Genomic DNA, 20,871 nt, shown 5'->3' on the forward strand with positions numbered 1-20,871 from the left:
TTGACGATGATTGAAATGGGTTGAAAAATGTGAAAGGAGTCATCGCATTAAAAAAGGTTGGAAATAAGGTTATAACAACCCCAGGAATTCCTGGAAATTTGTTGAACATGGAAAAATGGTTGTTTGAATTTTCCAGGATGAATTGAATGTGTTGATTTTTGGAATGGTTTGAATAGGTCGATATGGGAATTGTGCAAGTTGGAAAAATATCCCATTAATTTCAATGAGAACTTCCTGGAAATTTGGGAATTTTTGGAAAGCAGGATTTGAAAAAATCGTGAATATCCTGAATTAGCTGAATTGGTTGGTGTTAGAATTGTTTAAATCGGTCAATAAATGTTGAAGTAGTAACAGTTTTTTAATTGAAAAATGGTATTATGGAATTTCAGAAAAATTGGGAATTTTTCAAGTTTCTAAACCAACTATTCTTTTTGTCCTGGATAAGAGGAATGTTTTGACGATGATTGAAATGGGTTGAAAAATGTGAAAGGAGTCATCGCATTAAAAAAGGTTGGAAATAAGGTTATAACAACCCCAGGAATTCCTGGAAATTTGTTGAACATGGAAAAATGGTTGTTTGAATTTTCCAGGATGAATTGAATGTGTTGATTTTTGGAATGGTTTGAATAGGTCGATATGGGAATTGTGCAAGTTGGAAAAATATCCCATTAATTTCAATGAGAACTTCCTGGAAATTTGGGAATTTTTGGAAAGCAGGATTTGAAAAAATCGTGAATATCCTGAATTAGCTGAATTGGTTGGTGTTAGAATTGTTTAAATCGGTCAATAAATGTTGAAGTAGTTGCAGTTTTTAATTGAGAAATTGTATTATGGAATTCCTGGAATTTCAGGAAAACCGGGAATGTTTCTAGTTCCCAAACCAACTTGTTTTTTTGTCCTGACTTAAAAAAATATTTTGACGGTGGAACAGTTGAAATGGGATGAAAAAAGGAAAAGGAGTAATCAAACGAAAGAGGTTGGAAATAAGGTTAGAAAAAAAACAGGAATTTCTGGAAATGTGGTTAACCTGGAAAATGGTTGTTTGAATGTCTAGGATGGGTAGAATGTGTTGAAGGTGAAATGGTTTGAATTGGTTGAAAAATTTGGGAGTTGTGGAAGTTTGACAAATTTACAATTCATTTTGGATGGGGAAAGGGGGGGGAAAAAAGCAATTATGGAAAATCCGGGAATTTTTTTCAGAATTGTTGAAGTAGAGCACACAATTCCTGAACAGGCTGAACATTTTGAAGTTGAAACAGTTTGAATCAGATGAAAAATGTGGGAGTTGTGGAACTTAGAATAATGTCACATTTATTTCAAAGGGAATTTCCCAAAAAGAATTTCGGGAAGAGCGGGAATTTTTTTGAAAATGGTAAAAAGCTTGGATGGTCTGAATGAGTTGAAATGGTTGGTGTTGGAATTTTTCAAATCAGTCGAGAAATGTTGAAGTAGTAACATTTTGAATTGAGAAATGGTATTACGGATATCCTGGAATTTCGGTAAAACCGGGAATTTTTCCAGTTAAAAAAACAAACACTTTTTTTTCACAATGAAGAGGAATGTTTTGACGGTGGAACAGTTGAAGTGGGTTGAAAAATGTGGGAGGAGTAGTCGACAGAAAAAATAGGGCTTTGGAAAACCAGGAATTCTGGAAAATCCTGGATTTTTTTTTTTTTTTTTTTTACAATTGTTGAAGTAGAGCACACATTTTCCAAATAGGCTGAATATTTTGAAGTTGGAACAGTTAGAATCAGATGAAGAATGTGGGTGTTGTGGAACTTTGAAAAATGTCCCATTCATTTCAATGGGAATTTCTAAAACATTTGGGAATTTCGGGAAAAGCGGAAATTGTTTGGAAAATGGTAAAAAAAACAAACTTGAATGGTCTGAATGAGTTGAAATTGTTGGTGTTGGAATTTTTGAAATCGGTTGAATAAATGTTGAAGTAGTAACCTGTGGAATTATCAAATTATATTACAGAATTCCTGGAATTTCGGTAAAACCGGGAATTTTTCCAGTTCAAAAAACAACTTTGTTTTTTGTCCTGATTAAGAGGAATGTTTAGATGGTAGAACGGTTAAAGTGGGTTGAAAAATGTGGAAAGAGTAGTCGACAGAAAAAAGGGTGAAAATAGGGCTTTGGAAAACCAGGAATTCTGGAAAATCCTGGAATTTTTTTGAACTTGTAAAAATGGTAGTTTGAATTTCCAGGATGGTGGAATGTGTTGAAGGTGGAATGGTTTGAATCGGTTGAAAAATGTGAAAATGGTGGAAGTTTGAAAAATGGACAATTTATTTTGAACGGGGAAAATAGAAGGAAAAAAAAGGAATTATGGGAAATCCCGGAATTGTTGAAGTAGAGCACACATTTCCTAAATAGGCTGAATATTTTGAAGTTGGAAAAGTTAGAATCAGATGAAAAATGTTGGAGTTGTGGAAAAATGTCCCATTCATTTCAATGGGAATTTTTTTTAAATGTGGGAATTTCGGGAAAAGCGGGAATTTTTTGGAAAATGGTAAAAAAAACAAAAAAACTTGAATTGTCTGAATGAGTTGAAATTGTTAGTGTTGGAATTTTTTAGTCGGTTGAATAAATGTTAAAGTAGTAACATGTTGAATTAAGATATGATAGTACAAAATTCCTGGAATTTCGGTAAAAACGGGAATTTTTCCAGTTGAAAAAACAATTTTGTTTTTTGTCCTGATTAAGAGGAATGTTTAGATGGAAGAACGGTTAAAGTAGGTTGAAAAATGTGGGAGGAGTAGTCGCCAGAAAAAAGGGTGAAAATAGGACTTTGGAAAACCAGGAATTCTGGAAAATCCTGGAATTTTTTTGGAACTTGTAAAAAGGGTAGTTTAAATTTCCAGGATGGTGAAATGTGTTGAAGGTGGAATGGTTTGAATCGGTTGAAAAATGTGAAAATGGTGGAAGTTTGAAAAATGGACAATTTATTTTGAATGGGGAAAATGGAAAAAAAATTTAAAAAAAATTATGGGAAATCCTGGAATTTTTTAAAGAAATGTTGAAGTACAGCACACATTTCCCAAATACGCTGAATATTTTGAAGTTGGAACAGTTAGAATTAAATGAGAAATGTGGGAATTTCGGGAAAAGCGGAATTTTTTTTGAAAATGGTCAAAAACTTGAATGGTCTGAATGAGTGGAAATTGTTGGTGTTGGAATTTTTGAAATTGGTTGAATGTAGTAACATGTTGAATTAAGAAATGATATTACAGAATTCCTGGAATTTCGGTAAAACCGGGAATTTTTCCAGTTCAAAAAACAACTTTGTTTTTTTGTCCTGATTAAGAGGAATGTTTAGATGGTAGAACGGTTAAAGTGGGTTGAAAAATGTGGAAGGAGTAGTCGACAGAAAAAAGGGTGAAAAAAGGGCTTTGGAAAACCAGGAATTCTGGAAAATCCTGGAAATTTTTGGAACTTGGAAAAAAGGGTAGTTTGAATTTCCAGGATGGTGAAATGTGTTGAAGGTGGAATGGTTTGAATTGGTTGAAAAATGTGAAAAATGGACAACTTATTTTGAATGAGGAAAATGGAAGGAAAAAAAATAGGAATTATGGGAAATCCTGGAATTCTTTTTTCAATTGTTGAAGTAGAGCGCACACATTTCCCAAATAGGCTGAATATTTTGAAGTTGAAACAATTAGAATAAGATGAAAAATGTGGGAGTTGTGGAACTTTGAAAAATGTCCCATTCATTTCAATGGGAATTTCTAAAAAAAAAAAAGTGGGAATTTCGGGAAAATCGGGAGTTTTTTTGAAAATGGTAAAAAACTTGAATGGTCTAAATGAATTGAATATGTTGGTGTTGGAATTTTCCAAATTGGCCGAGAAATGTTGAAGTAGTAACCTGTTGAATTGAAAAATGGTATTACGAAATTCCTGGAATTTCGGTAAAACCGGGAATTTTTCCAGTAAAAAACAAAAACACTTCGGTTTTTTTTAATAATGAAGATGAATATTTTGACGGTAGAACGGTTGAAGTGGGTTGAAAAATGTGGAAGGAGTAGTCGACAAAAAAAAGGGTGAAAATGAGGCTTTGGAAAACCAGGAATTCTGGAAAATCCTGGAATTTTTTTTAACTTGGAAAAAAGGGTAGTTTGAATTTCCAGGATGGTGAAATATGTTGACAGTGGAATGGTTTGAATCGGTAGAAAAAATTTGAAAATGGTGTAAGTTTGAAAAATTGCCATTTCATTTTGAATGGGAGAAATGTCCCGGAAAACCTGGAATTTTGGGAAATCTGGGAATTTTTGGAATTAGTCAAGGGAAAGCCCGCTATTCCCGAATAGGCGGAACAGTTTGAAATTAGAACGCTTTGAATGGGGTGAAAAATGTGGAGAAGAAGAAGAAGTAAGAAACCTAAATATAATGTAATATTTGAGTAAACAAAGTGTGTAGCAAAACATGCTAAAGTTAGCAGCGTGCAGTACTCTGAATGACCAGTGGGGGGCGGCAGAATGCAGCCAAGAACTGGGTGCGTGTGTGTGCGTTCCCTGGCTGCCGCTTGTCCCACGTAGTCCAGGACTCGCAGTCACTCTGCTGTCTCCATCCCAAAGGGAGCAGCTCCAACAGGACTTGGACCCTCATGGTTCCGTTCGGGCCCCTCATGGATGAGTAGAGAAGAACTTTGGACCGGAGAATCACTTGAGGAGTTTCCCCCCCCCACGTCAGAACCTTTGGTGAGAACTTCCCGCTGACCTTGAGGACTGAAGTGGATCAGCACCATGGCGCCATCGTCGACCGCGGTTCTGTTGGTGTTGGCGTCGCTGCTCTTCACGCCCAGCAGAACCCTCAGTCGGTCTCAGAGCCCCGACCTGGCGGAGGTCCTGGACCTAGACCGGGAGCAGCGCCTCCGCCCGGCCCGTGGCGCCGACGAAGACGAGCAACAGTCCACCTTCAGCCAGTCCTTTGAGAACGACTCGGTGACGCCGCCGCACGTCAGCTCGCTGTCCAACTGGACGGACGGCGGTAGGAACGCCAGCAAAGACCAGGGACTCTTCAACCCCTTCTTCCCGCTGACGGGCGCCGCCTACGCCGCCTACGCCATCTTGCTGGCGGCCGGCCTGCTGCTGGCGCTGGGCGTGGTGGGCAACATGGCGGTCATGTGCATCGTGTGGAACAACTTCTACATGAGGTCCTCCTGGAACTACCTGCTGGCCAGCATGGCGTTCTGGGACTTCCTGGTCCTGGTGCTGTGCCTGCCCGTGGTGCTCCTCAACCAGCTCACCCATAGGAGGGTCCTGGGCGACGTCACCTGCCGCATGGTGCCTTATATGGAGGTAGGCGGGGCTTATAGGGGGTTGGCTCTACTAAAGGGGGCGGGGCTGGTGCCAGTAATTGCAGGTAGACACGCCCATGTCACGTTCTTAATCGGCAAGTGGTCAAGTTACACCAGTGGTTGTCAATTATTTTCTGTCACGCCCCCCCTAAGGGACAGAATTTTTTTCACGCCCCCCCTAAAGTGAATGTTTTTTTCTTCTTATCTGTATATGTCAAGATAGTTCTTTATTAACACTAAAGATGGCATTACGCCCCCTTCCCCAGACATCTCACGGGGCCCCCGCCCCTGGGGCACCCACTCCTCTATTTAAGAATTTTTTTCACGCCCCCCCCTAAAGTGAATGTTTTTATTTTCTTATCTGTATATGTCAAGATAGTTCTTCACTAACACTAAAGAAGGAATTGCGCCCCCTTTCCCCGACATCTCACGGTGCCACCACCCCCGGGGCGTCCACTCCTCTATTTAAGAATTTTTTTCACACCCCCCTAAAGTGAATGTTTTCTTTTTCTTATCTGTATATATCAAGATAGTTCTTTACTAACACTAAAGATGGCATTATGCCCCCTTTCTCCGACATCTCACGGCTCCCCCCTGGGGCCCCCACTCCTCTATTTAAGATTTTTTTTCATGTCCCCCCTAAAGTTAATGGGTTTTTTTTCTTATCTGTATATGTCAAGATAGTTCTTCACTAACACTAAAGATGGCATTATGCCCCCTTCCTCCAACATCTCATGGGGCCCCCCCCTGGGGCACCCACTCCTCTATTTAAGATTTTTTTTCACACCCCCAATAAAGTGAATGTTTTCTTTTTCTTATCTGTATATTTCAAGATAGTTCTTTACTAACACTAAAGATGGCATTACCCCCCCTACCCCCAACATCTCACGGTGCCTCCCTTGGGGCGCCCACTCCTCTATTTAAGAATTTTTTTCACACGCCCCCCTAAAGTAAATGTTTTTTTTTTCTTATCTGTATATGTCAAGATAGTTCTTTACTAACACTAAAGATGTGCATTACGCCTTCTATCCCCGACATCTCACGGTGCCCCCTCTCCTGGGGCACCCACTCCTCTATTTAAGAATTTTTTTCAGGCCCCCCCTAAAGTGAATGTTTTTATTTTCTTATCTATATATGTCAAGATAGTTATTTACTAACACTAAAGATGGCATTACGCCCCTTCCCCCGACATCCCACGGTGCCCCCCCTGGGGCGCCCACTCCTCTATTTAAGATTTTTTTTCACAAACCCCCTAAAGTGAATGTTTTTTTCTTCTTATCTGTATATGTCAAGATAGTTCTTTACTAACACTAAAGATGGCATTATGCCCCCTTCCTCCGACATCTCACGTTTCCCCCATTGGGGAACCCACTCCTCTATTTAAGATTTTTTTTTTCACGCCCCCCCTAAAGTGAATATTTTTTTCTTCTTATCTGTATATGTCAAGATAGTTCTTTACTAACACTAAAGATGGCATTACGCCCCCTTCCTCCGACATCCCACGGTGCCTCCCCCTGAGGCGCTCACTCCTCTATTTAAGAATTTTTTTCAAAACCCCCCCGTAAAGTGAATGTTTTTATTTTGTTATCTGTATATGTCAAGATAGTTCTTTACTAACACTAAAGATGGCATTACGCCCCCTTCCCCCGACATCTCACGGTCCCCCCCTTTGGAGCCCACTCGTCTATTTAAGAATTTTTTTCATGCCCCCCCCTAAAGTGAATGTTTTTATTTTCTTATCTGTATATGTCAAGATAGTTCTTTACTAACACTAAAGATGCCATTACGCCCCCTTCCTCCGACATCTCACGGTCACCCCCTGGGGCACCCACTCCTCTATTTAAGATTTTTTTTTTCACGCTCCCCCCCCTAAAGTTAATGTTTTGTTTTTTTCTTATCTGTATATGTGAAGATAGTTCTTTACTAACACTAAAGATGGCATTATGCCCCTTCCTCCGACATCTCACGTTGAACCCCCATTGGGGAACCCACTCCTATTTAAGATTTTTTTTTTCACGCCCCCCCCCCAAAGTGAATATTTTTTTCTTCTTATCTGTATATGTCAAGATAGTTCTTTACTAACACTAAAGATGGCATTACGCCCCCTTCTTCCGACATCCCACGGTGCCCCCCCTAAGGCGCCCACTCCTCTATTTAAGAATTTTTTTCACGCCCCCCTGTAAAGTGAATGTTTTTATTTTGTTATCTGTATATGTCAAGATAGTCCTTACTAACACTAAAGATGGCATTACGCCCCCTTCCCCAGACATCCCACGGTCACCCCCTGGGGCACCCACTCCTCTATTTAAGAATTTTTTTCATGCCCCCCTGTAAAGTGAATGTTTTTATTTTGTTATCTGTATATGTCAAGATAGTTCTTTACTAACACTAAAGATGGCATTTTCCCCCTGCCCCCGACATCTCACGGTCCCCCTCCCCCCCTTTGGAGCCCACTCGTCTATTTAAGAATTTTTTTCATGCCCCCCCTAAAGTGAATGTTTTTATTTTCTTATCTATATATGTCAAGATAGTTCTTTACTAACACTAAAGATGGCATCACGCCCCCTTCCCCAGACATCTCACCGTCCCCCCTGGGGCGCCCACTCCTCTATTTAAGAATTTGTTTCACATGCCCCCCCTAAAGTAAATGGGTTTTTTTCTTATCTGTATATGTCAAGATAGTTCTTTACTAACACTAAAGATGTGCATTACGTCTTCTATCCCCAACATCTCACGGTGCCCCCTCTCCTGGGGCGCCCACTCCTCTATTTAAGATTTTTTTCTCACGCCCCCCCTAAAGTGAATGTTTTTTTTTTTGTTATCCGTATATGTCAAGATAGTTATTTACTAACACTGAAGATGGCATTACACCCCCTCCCCCCGACACCTCACAGCCCCGCCCCCCCAGGGGCACCCACCCCTCTACTTAATTTTTTTTCCCACCCCCCCTAATGTGTCAAAATATACCCTATTATGCTGTTGCCTCTCACGCCCCCCCACACTAGTCATGCCCCCCCAGGAGCATCTGTTTAGAACTTGCTCATAGTTGAATCTTTCTAAGGGACATTCATTTGTTTCCCCCCAGTTCAATAGTTCTCGATTATTTTCTGTCACGCCCCCCCTAGGGGATAGAATTTTTTTCACGCCCCCTCCCCTAAAGTTAATGTTTATTTTTTCTAATCTATATACTATTTAAGATGTTTTTCACCCCCCCCCAAAGTGAATGTTTATTTCTCTATCTGTATGTGTCAAGACATACACTATTTCACAATGGGCTCTCATGCCCCCCCTCTACTTGTTAGCTCTTCTAGAGGGGGCGGGGCTAGCACAAGTAATTACAGGTAGACACGCCCATGTCACGTTGTAAACCGTCAAGTGGTCAAGTTATGCCAGTGGTTCTCAATCATTTTCTGTTATGTCCCCCCCTAAGGGACAGAATTTTGTTCACGCCCCCCCTAAAGTGAATGTTTTTTTTAAATTTTCTGTATATGTCAAGATAGTTCTTTACTAACACTAAAGATGGCATTACGCCCCCTTCCTCTGACATCTCACGGTCTCCCCCCTGGGGCACCCACTCCTCTTCTATTAAGAAAAATTTTCACGCCCCCCCCTAAAGTGAATGTTTTTTTTCTTCTTATCTGTATATTGTCAATACGTGGACTTTGGGGTTTGTTTTCCCGGAATGCAAAGGAAAGTTGGCGCGGGCAGGGCGTGAATGTAAGTACATCTTTTATTTTAAACACTAACAGACTACAAAAAAGGAAGCAAACAAAAGGCGCAAACAAAAGGCGCACACAATGGCGGAGAACAAACGAGACTAATGAAACAAAACTTGCACAAAGGCAGAAACTATGAACAATAAACAAAAACTTACTTGGCATGGAACTATGGTAGCATGAAGACAAAACGAGGTAGCGGGGGTGTCAGAAGAAGCATGGTATGAAAGGATAATGTCACCAGGACGAAGAACAGAAACAGACAGGCTTAAATAGCAGTGACATGATCAGTGAAAACAGGTGCGTGACTCAAAACGTGAAACAGGTGCGTGACATGACAGGTGAAACTAATGGGTTGCTGTGGTGACAAAACAAACAAAAGTGCACAAAGAGCCTAAAAACAAAAAAGAACATGACTAAAACAAAACAATATCACACCGACATGACATATATGTGAAGATAGTTCTTTACTAACACTAAAGATGGCATTACGCCCCCTTCCTCCGACATTTCCCGGGCCCCCCTTCCCCTGGGGTGCCCACTCCTCTATTTAAGAATTCCCCCCCCCACCCCTAAAGTTAATGTTTGTTTTTTCTTATCTGTATATGTGAAGATAGTTCTTTACTAACACTAAAGATGGCCTTACCCCCCCTACCCCCGACATCTCACGGTTCCCCCCTGGGGTGCCCACTCCTCTATTTAAGAATTTTTTTCACGCCTCCCCCTAAATTTAATGTTTGTTTTTTCTTATCTGTATATGTCAAGATAGTTCTTTACTAACACTAAAGATGGCATTACGCCCCTTTCCTTCGACATCTCACAGTGTCCCCCCTGGGGCGCCCACTCCTCTATTTAAGAATTTTTTTCACGCCCCGAATAAAGTTAATGTTTTTATTGTCTTATCTGTATATGTCAAGATAGTTCTTTACTAACACTAAAGATGGCTTTACGCCCCCTTACCCCGACATCTCACGGTCACCCCCCTGGGGCGCCCACTGCTCTATTCAATAATTTTTTTCATGCCCCCCCCTAAAGTGAATGTTTTTTTTTCTTATCTGTATATGTCAAGATACTTCTTTACTAACACTAAAGATTGTATTATGCCCCCTTCCCCGACATCTCACGGTGCCCCCCCCCGGGGCACCAACCCCTCCATTTAAGAATTTTTTTCATGCTCCCCCCCTAAAGTGAATGTTTATTTTTTTCTTATCTGTATATGTCAAGATAGTTCTTCACTAACACTAAAGATGGCATTACGCCCCCTTCCCCTGACATATCACGGTTCCCCCTCTGGGGCGTCCAGGTGGTGTCTCTGGGCGTCACGTCCTTCACGCTGTGCGCTCTGGGCATCGACCGCTTCCACGCCGCCACCAGCTCGTCGCAGCCCAAGACGCGGCGAGTGGAGCGCTGCCGCTCGGTGCTGCTCAAGCTGCTGCTGGTGTGGCTCGCCGCTCTGCTGCTGTCGGGCCCCGAGCTCTTCCTGTGGCAGCTGGCCAGGACCACCCCCGCCGTGGGGCCCCCGGTGGACTCCTGCGTCATCACCGCCTCCTCGCCACTCTCCCTCCTCCTACCTGACTCCCTGCACTCGCTGATGCTCAGGTACCACCAGGTGAGGCCACGCCCCCAGTATATAAGCCACACCCACCACCTTTTTTAGCCAATTTTGCAGCGGAACGCCTCGGAGTCAAATAAGTTGACACATGCTAACTGTTAGCATGCTAGCATGCTATGACAGTTATATGCTAACTTTTTCAGCCGCTTTTGCAGCCGAAAATTTCAGACTCATATAGCTTGGTGCTTGACATATGCTAACTGTTAGCATGCTAATATTAGCATGCTAGCATGCTATGACAGTAATATGCTAACTTTTTCAGCCGCTTTTGCTGCCGAAAACCTCAGACATAAATAGCTTGGTGCTTGACACATGCTAACTATTAGCATGTTAATATTAGCATGCTAGCATGCTATGACATAAATATGCTAACTTTTTCAGCCGGTTTTGCAGCCGAAAATTTCAGACTCATATAGCTTGGTGCTTGACACATGCTAACTGTTAGCATGCTAATATAAGCAGGCTAGCATGCTAAGACAGTAATGTGCTAAGTGCTAACTTTTCCAGTCGGTTTTTCTGCCGAAAGCCTCAGACTCATATAGCTTGGTGCTTGACACATGCTAACTGTTAGCATGCTAATATCAGCAGGCTAGCATGCTATGACAGTAATGTGCTAAGTGCTAACTTTTGCAGTCGGTTTTTCTGCCGAAATCCTCAGACTCATATAGTTTGGTGCTTGACACATGTTAATTGTTAGCATGCTAACATTATCATTGCTAACATAACGAATGTTAGTAATGCTAACATTACGTTAGCAATAAATGCTAACATTTGCATTCTTATTTTTTTAGACAATTTTGCAGCGGAACCCCTGAGAGTCAAATAACTTGAAACATGCTAACGGTCAGCATGCTAATATCAGTATGCTAGCATGCTATGACATTATTGTGCTAACTTTTTCAGCGGGTTTTCCTGCCAAAAGCCTCAGACTCATATAGCTTGGTGCTTGACACATGTTAATTGTTAGCATGCTAATAGCATCCAGCATACTAACATTATCATTGCTAACATTACGTCAGCATTTATTGCTAACGTAATGTTAGCATTACTAACATTAGCATGCTTACTTTTTTTAGACAATTTTGCAGCGGCACACCTTAGAGTCAAATCATTTGGGACTTGACACATGCTATCTGCTTTAACATTGAAATGCTAACTTTGTTTAGCCAGTTTTGCAGCCAAACGCCTCAGAACCATATAACTTGGTGCTTGACATAATAATTGTTAGCATGCTAATATTAACATCCAACATACTGACATTATCATTACTAACGTTATGTTAGCATGTATTGCTAACATAATGTTAGCATTACTAACATTTGTATGCTTACTTTTTGAGTCAAATAACTCCGTACTTGAAACATGCTGGCTGCTAGCATGCCAATATTTGCATGCTATAACTTTGAAATGCTAACTTTTTTTAGACAGTTTTGCAGCCAAACGCTTTAGACTTATAGAGCTTCTCATATAGCTTGGTGCTTGACACTTGTTAATTGTTAGCATTCTATTAACATCCAGCATACTACCATTATCATTACTAATGTTATGTTAGCATGTATTGCTAACATAATGTTAGCATTACTAAAATGTGCATGCTTACTTTTTTCGCCAATTTTGCAGAACAACTCAGAGTCAAACATTTGGTACATGACACATGCTAACTGCTATAACATTGAAATGCTAACTTTTTTTTTTGGGCCAGTTTAGTTTTAAAATAGCCGCACCGTTTGACAAGCCGCAGGGTGAAAGCGTAGGAAAAAAGTCAGTGGGGAGTTGAGGGTAATGAGATTCCTGTGGCGCCCAACAGGGTCGCATGTGGTGGATGTTTGGTTGCTACTTCTGCCTGCCGGTGCTCTTCACCGTCCTCTGCCAGATGGCCACCAGGAACGTCCACAGCGACTCCAGCTCGGCGCAGAAGCAGCGTAACCACGGCGACCTGGCTGCTGGCCACAAGCGCCATCATCAGCAGGAGGCGGAGAAGCAACTCAACTGCACGCTGCTGGCGTTGGCGCTGGTGTACGCCGCCTGCGTGCTGCCGCAGCACGTGTGCGCCATCGCGCTGGCGTACGCCGACGTCGCCGTCTCCGAGGCCACGGCGGCCACGCTGGCGCTCCTGCATCACTTCCTGTTGTTCCTCAAGTCCGCAGTCACGCCGGTGCTGCTCCTCTGCCTGTGCAAGGTAGGTGGCATGACGCATGCTAACTTTTAGCACACTAACGTTAGCGTGTTAGCTTTTTTGCATACTTTTGAAGGTATACACCTCAGAGTTATACATTTAGTACTTGATGCATGCTAACAGTTAGCATGCTAACAGTTAGCATGCTAATGATAGCTAGTTAGCTTTTTTGCATATTTTTGAAGGTATACACCTCAGAGTTATACATTTAGTACTTGATGCATGCTAACTGTTAGCATGCTATCTATTAGCATGCTAACTGTTAACATGCTAACTGTTAGCATGCTAATGTTAGTGTGTTAGCTTTTTTGCATATTTTTGAAGGTATACACCTCAAAGTTATACATTTAGGTACTTGACGCATGCTAACTGTTAGCATGCTAACGTTAGCGTGTTAGCTTTTTTACATATTTTTGAAGGCATACACAGAGTTATACATTTTGGTACTTGATGCATGCTAACTTTTAGCATGCTAACAATAGCGTGTTAGCTTTTTTACATATTTTTTAAGGTATACACCTCAGAGTTATACATTTTGGTCTTTGACGTATGCTAACGTTAGCGTGTTAGCTTTTTTGCATATTTTTGAAGGTATACACCTCAGAATTATACATTTTGGTCCTTGACACATGCTAACTTTTAGCACATTAACGTTAGCGTGTTAGCTTTTTTGCATACTTTTGAAGGTATACACCTCAGAGTTATACATTTAGTACTTGATGCATGCTAACAGTTAGCATGCTAACAGTTAGCATGCTAATGATAGCTAGTTAGCTTTTTTGCATATTTTTGAAGGTATACACCTCAGAGTTATACATTTAGTACTTGATGCATGCTAACTGTTAGCATGCTATCTATTAGCATGCTAACTGTTAACATGCTAACTGTTAGCATGCTAATGTTAGTGTGTTAGCTTTTTTGCATATTTTTGAAGGTATACACCTCAAAGTTATACATTTAGGTACTTGACGCATGCTAACTGTTAGCATGCTAACGTTAGCGTGTTAGCTTTTTTACATATTTTTGAAGGCATACACCTCAGAGTTATACATTTTGGTACTTGATGCATGCTAACTTTTAGCATGCTAACAATAGCGTGTTAGCTTTTTTACATATTTTTTAAGGTATACACCTCAGAGTTATACATTTTGGTCTTTGACGTATGCTAACGTTAGCGTGTTAGCTTTTTTGCATATTTTTGAAGGTATACACCTCAGAATTATACATTTTGGTCCTTGACACATGCTAACTTTTAGCACACTAACGTTAGCGTGTTAGCTTTTTTGCATACTTTTGAAGGTATACACCTCAGAGTTATACATTTAGTACTTGATGCATGCTAACAGTTAGCATGCTAACAGTTAGCATGCTAATGATAGCTAGTTAGCTTTTTTGCATATTTTTGAAGGTATACACCTCAAAGTTATACATTTAGGTACTTGACGCATGCTAACTGTTAGAATGCCAACGTTAGCGTGTTAGCTTTTTTACATATTTTTGAAGGCATACACCTCAGAGTTATACATTTTGGTACTTGATGCATGCTAACTTTTAGCATGCTAACAATAGCATGTTAGCTTTTTTACATATTTTTTAAAGGTATACACCTCAGAGTTATACATTTTGGTCTTTGACGTATGCTAACGTTAGCGTGTTAGCTTTTTTGCATATTTTTGAAGGTATACACCTCAGAATTATACATTTTGGTCCTTGACACATGCTAACTTTTAGCACACTAACGTTAGCGTGTTAGCTTTTTTGCATACTTTTGAAGGTATACACCTCAGAGTTATACATTTAGTACTTGATGCATGCTAACAGTTAGCATGCTAACAGTTAGCATGCTAATGATAGCTAGTTAGCTTTTTTGCATATTTTTGAAGGTATACACCTCAAAGTTATACATTTAGGTACTTGACGCATGCTAACTGTTAGCATGCCAACGTTAGCGTGTTAGCTTTTTTACATATTTTTGAAGGCATACACCTCAGAGTTATACATTTTGGTACTTGATGCATGCTAACTTTTAGCATGTTAACAATAGCATGTTAGCTTTTTTACATATTTTTTAAGGTATACACCTCAGAGTTATACATTTTGGTCTTTGACGTATGCTAACGTTAGCGTGTTAGCTTTTTTGCATATTTTTGAAGGTATACACCTCAGAATTATACATTTTGGTCCTTGACACATGCTAACTTTTAGCACACTAACGTTAGCGTGTTAGCTTTTTTGCATACTTTTGAAGGTATACACCTCAGAGTTATACATTTAGTACTTGATGCATGCTAACAGTTAGCATGCTAACAGTTAGCATGCTAATGATAGCTAGTTAGCTTTTTTGCATATTTTTGAAGGTATACACCTCAGAGTTATACATTTAGTACTTGATGCATGCTAACTGTTAGCATGCTATCTATTAGCATGCTAACTGTTAACATGCTAACTGTTAGCATGCTAATGTTAGTGTGTTAGCTTTTTTGCATATTTTTGAAGGTATACACCTCAAAGTTATACATTTAGGTACTTGACGCATGCTAACTGTTAGCATGCTAACGTTAGCGTGTTAGCTTTTTTACATATTTTTGAAGGCATACACAGAGTTATACATTTTGGTACTTGATGCATGCTAACTTTTAGCATGCTAACAATAGCGTGTTAGCTTTTTTACATATTTTTTAAGGTATACACCTCAGAGTTATACATTTTGGTCTTTGACGTATGCTAACGTTAGCGTGTTAGCTTTTTTGCATATTTTTGAAGGTATACACCTCAGAATTATACATTTTGGTCCTTGACACATGCTAACTTTTAGCACATTAACGTTAGCGTGTTAGCTTTTTTGCATACTTTTGAAGGTATACACCTCAGAGTTATACATTTAGTACTTGATGCATGCTAACAGTTAGCATGCTAACAGTTAGCATGCTAATGATAGCTAGTTAGCTTTTTTGCATATTTTTGAAGGTATACACCTCAGAGTTATACATTTAGTACTTGATGCATGCTAACTGTTAGCATGCTATCTATTAGCATGCTAACTGTTAACATGCTAACTGTTAGCATGCTAATGTTAGTGTGTTAGCTTTTTTGCATATTTTTGAAGGTATACACCTCAAAGTTATACATTTAGGTACTTGACGCATGCTAACTGTTGGCATGCTAACGTTAGCGTGTTAGCTTTTTTACATATTTTTGAAGGCATACACCTCAGAGTTATACATTTTGGTACTTGATGCATGCTAACTTTTAGCATGCTAACAATAGCGTGTTAGCTTTTTTACATATTTTTTAAGGTATACACCTCAGAGTTATACATTTTGGTCTTTGACGTATGCTAACGTTAGCGTGTTAGCTTTTTTGCATATTTTTGAAGGTATACACCTCAGAATTATACATTTTGGTCCTTGACACATGCTAACTTTTAGCACACTAACGTTAGCGTGTTAGCTTTTTTGCATACTTTTGAAGGTATACACCTCAGAGTTATACATTTAGTACTTGATGCATGCTAACAGTTAGCATGCTAACAGTTAGCATGCTAATGATAGCTAGTTAGCTTTTTTGCATATTTTTGAAGGTATACACCTCAAAGTTATACATTTAGGTACTTGACGCATGCTAACTGTTAGCATGCCAACGTTAGCGTGTTAGCTTTTTTACATATTTTTGAAGGCATACACCTCAGAGTTATACATTTTGGTACTTGATGCATGCTAACTTTTAGCATGCTAACAATAGCATGTTAGCTTTTTTACATATTTTTTAAAGGTATACACCTCAGAGTTATACATTTTGGTCTTTGACGTATGCTAACGTTAGCGTGTTAGCTTTTTTGCATATTTTTGAAGGTATACACCTCAGAATTATACATTTTGGTCCTTGACACATGCTAACTTTTAGCACACTAACGTTAGCGTGTTAGCTTTTTTGCATACTTTTGAAGGTATACACCTCAGAGTTATACATTTAGTACTTGATGCATGCTAACAGTTAGCATGCTAACAGTTAGCATGCTAATGATAGCTAGTTAGCTTTTTTGCATATTTTTGAAGGTATACACCTCAAAGTTATACATTTAGGTACTTGACGCATGCTAACTGTTAGCATGCCAACGTTAGCGTGTTAGCTTTTTTACATATTTTTGAAGGCATACACCTCAGAGTTATACATTTTGGTACTTGATGCATGCTAACTTTTAGCATGTTAACAATAGCATGTTAGCTTTTTTACATATTTTTTAAGGTATACACCTCAGAGTTATACATTTTGGTCTTTGACGTATGCTAACGTTAGCGTGTTAGGTTTTTTGCATATTTTTGAAGGTATACACCTCAGAATTATACATTTTGGTCCTTGACACATGCTAACTTTTAGCACACTAACGTTAGCGTGTTAGCTTTTTTGCATACTTTTGAAGGTATACACCTCAGAGTTATACATTTAGTACTTGATGCATGCTAACAGTTAGCATGCTAACAGTTAGCATGCTAATGATAGCTAGTTAGCTTTTTTGCATATTTTTGAAGGTATACACCTCAAAGTTATACATTTAGGTACTTGACGCATGCTAACTGTTAGCATGCCAACGTTAGCGTGTTAGCTTTTTTACATATTTTTGAAGGCATACACCTCAGAGTTATACATTTTGGTACTTGATGCATGCTAACTTTTAGCATGCTAACAATAGCATGTTAGCTTTTTTACATATTTTTTAAAGGTATACACCTCAGAGTTATACATTTTGGTCTTTGACGTATGCTAACGTTAGCGTGTTAGCTTTTTTGCATATTTTTGAAGGTATACACCTCAGAATTATACATTTTGGTCCTTGACACATGCTAACTTTTAGCACACTAACGTTAGCGTGTTAGCTTTTTTGCATACTTTTGAAGGTATACACCTCAGAGTTATACATTTAGTACTTGATGCATGCTAACAGTTAGCATGCTAACAGTTAGCATGCTAATGATAGCTAGTTAGCTTTTTTGCATATTTTTGAAGGTATACACCTCAAAGTTATACATTTAGGTACTTGACGCATGCTAACTGTTAGCATGCCAACGTTAGCGTGTTAGCTTTTTTACATATTTTTGAAGGCATACACCTCAGAATTATACATTTTGGTCCTTGACACATGCTAACTTTTAGCACACTAACGTTAGCGTGTTAGCTTTTTTTACATATTTTTGAAGGTATACATCTCAGTTATACATTTTGGTCTTTCATGCATGCTAACGTTAGCGTGTTAGCTTTTTTGCATATTTTTTAAGGTATACACCTCAGTTATACATTTTGGTCCTTGACACATTCTAACTGTTAGGACGCTAACGTTACCGTGTTAGCTTTGTTTATATATATTTTTGAAGGTATACAACTCAGAAATATACATTTTGGTCCTTGACGCATGCTAACTGTTAGCATGCTGATGTTAGCGTGTTACATTTTTTTTTACATATTTTTGAAGGTATACACCTCAGATTTATACATTTTGGTACTTGACACATGCTTACGTTAGCGTGTTAGCTTTTTTGCATATTTTTTAAGGTATACAGCTTAGAGTTATACATTTTGGTCCTTGACGCATGCTAACTGTTAGCATGCTGATGTTAGCGTGTTAGCTTTTTTACATATTTTTGAAGGTATACACCTCAGAGTTATACATTTAGGTACTTGACACATGCTAACTTTTAGCACTCTAACATAAGCGTGTCAGCTTTTTTTATATATTTTTGAAGGTATACACCTCAGAGTTATACATTTTGGTCCTTGACACATGCTAACTGTTAGGACGCTAATGTTAGCGTGTTAGATTTTTTACATATTTTTGAAGGTATACACCTCAGAGTTTAACATTTTGGTACTTGACGCATGCTAACTGTTAGCATGCTGATGTTAGCATGTTATATTTTTTTTACATATTTTTGAAGGTATACACCTCAGATTTATACATTTTGGTACTTGACACATGCTTACGTTAGCGTGTTAGCTTTTTTGCATATTTTTTAAGGTATACAGCTTAGAGTTATACATTTTGGTCCTTGACGCATGCTAACTGTTAGCATGCTGATGTTAGCGTGTTAGCTTTTTTACATATTTTTGAAGGTATACACCTCAGAGTTATACATTTAGGTACTTGACACATGCTAACTTTTAGCACTCTAACATAAGCGTGTCAGCTTTTTTTATATATTTTTGAAGGTATACACCTCAGAGTTATACATTTTGGTCCTTGACACATGCTAACTGTTAGGACGCTAATGTTAGCGTGTTAGATTTTTTACATATTTTTGAAGGTATACACCTCAGAGTTTAACATTTTGGTACTTGACGCATGCTAACTGTTAGCATGCTGATGTTAGCATGTTAGATTTTTTTTACATATTTTTGAAGGTATACACCTCAGAGTTTTGCATTTTGGTACTTGACGCATGCTAATTGTTAACATGCTAACGTTAACATGTTAGCTTTTTTTATATATTCCTTCAGGAATATATATAAAAATGCTAACATGCTAACATTATCATGCTAACAGTTAGCGTGTTAGCTTTTTTTACATATTTTTTAAGGTATACAGCTCAGAGTCATACATTTTTGTACTTGACGCATGCTAACTGTTAGTACGCTAACATTAGCGTGTTAGCTTTTTTAATATATTTTTGAAGGTATACACCTCAGAGTTTTACATTTTGGTACTTGACGCATGCTAACTGTTAGCATGCTAACGTTAACATGTTAGCTTTTTTATATATTCCTTCAGTAATATATATAAAAAAGCTAACATGCTAATGTTAGCATGCTAACAGTTAGCATGTTAGCTTTTTTATATATTTTTGAAGGTATACAGCTCAGAGTTATACATTTTTGTACTTGACGCATGCTAACTGTTAGCATGTTAATGTTAACATGTTAGCTTTTTTATATATTCCTTCAGGAATATATATAAAAAAGCTAACATGCTAACTTTAGCATTCTAACAGTTAGCATGTTAGCTTTTTTTTATATATTTTTGAAGGTATACACCTCAGAGTCGTAAAAAAAATTTGTACTTGACGCATGCTAACTGTTAGCATGCTAACGTTAATATGTTAGCTTTGTCATATATCTTTGAAGGCGTGGCCTTTTTTTGTCCGTGTTTGACGGCGCGGCGGCGCTGTGTTGCGTTCCCGCAGGCGCTGGGCGGGGCCTTTGTGGACTGCTGCTGCTGCTGCTGCAAGGCGTGTCAGCGGAACGCGGCGGAAGGTTCGCCGAGCGCGGCGCACGTCAAACTGAAGGCGGCCAAGGAGGCGTCCATCTTCTTCGACAAGGCGAAAGACACGTCGGCCATCTTGTCCATCAGCAGCTAAACATCCTCCTCCTCGCTCTTTGTCATCGCTCACCTCCGCCGCCACCCAGCCTCCGCTTCCTGTCTGCGCAGGAAGTGACATCTGTAGTCACCTTAGAGACGTTTGGGCACAACCACTGGAGGGGAAAAAAAACAAACATTTAAGTAGCAACTTAAACACGCTAAACTTGAATTAACATGAAAAAGCATCCAATGGGGGCCTGCGCTGGCGGTCATGTGACCTCGCCTCTCTCTCGCCACATGCTAAGCTATCATTAATCCTCAGCACACATTAACGCACACGTCGCCATCAAAGTAGTTTGTTGTCGAAATACATGAGAGCTGTCGCCGCGGTAACCATCGCCGGACCCCCAAATAAAAAGGGATGATGTCGCCATGGTTACAAGAATGACTGTAAAATTTGTAAAATAAAGAAAACGATGAATAATATTTGCTTGTTGGTGGGTTGTTTTTTTTTGATGATGTCATCACACACACACACACACACACACACACACACACACACACACACACACATACACACACACACACACACACACACACACACACACACACACACACGTTCTCACACACACACACGCATGCTCACACACATACTCACACACACACACACACACACACATTCTCGCACACACACACACACATTCTCACACACACACGTACTCACACGTACACACACACACACACACACACACCTACATACATACTCACACACACACTCAC

At 39.4% G+C, this 20,871-nt stretch overlaps 1 protein-coding gene across 1 annotated transcript; it reads left to right on the forward strand.

Annotated features, from left to right (window-relative positions):
• Nucleotides 1-4,533: 4,533 nt before the first annotated feature.
• On the forward strand, nt 4,534-20,575 carry gpr37l1b (G protein-coupled receptor 37 like 1b). The gene is made up of 4 exons (XM_061924356.1): nt 4,534-5,300; nt 10,319-10,624; nt 12,435-12,806; nt 19,976-20,575. Exons 1-4 carry the CDS (start codon nt 4,746-4,748, stop codon nt 20,147-20,149), a joined length of 1,407 nt encoding a protein of 468 aa, XP_061780340.1. The 5' UTR covers nt 4,534-4,745; the 3' UTR covers nt 20,150-20,575.
• Nucleotides 20,576-20,871: the final 296 nt, after the last annotated feature.

The sequence above is a fragment of the Nerophis lumbriciformis genome, linkage group LG01 (assembly GCF_033978685.3).
Source record: "Nerophis lumbriciformis linkage group LG01, RoL_Nlum_v2.1, whole genome shotgun sequence".
Lineage (NCBI taxonomy): Eukaryota > Metazoa > Chordata > Actinopteri > Syngnathiformes > Syngnathidae > Nerophis > Nerophis lumbriciformis.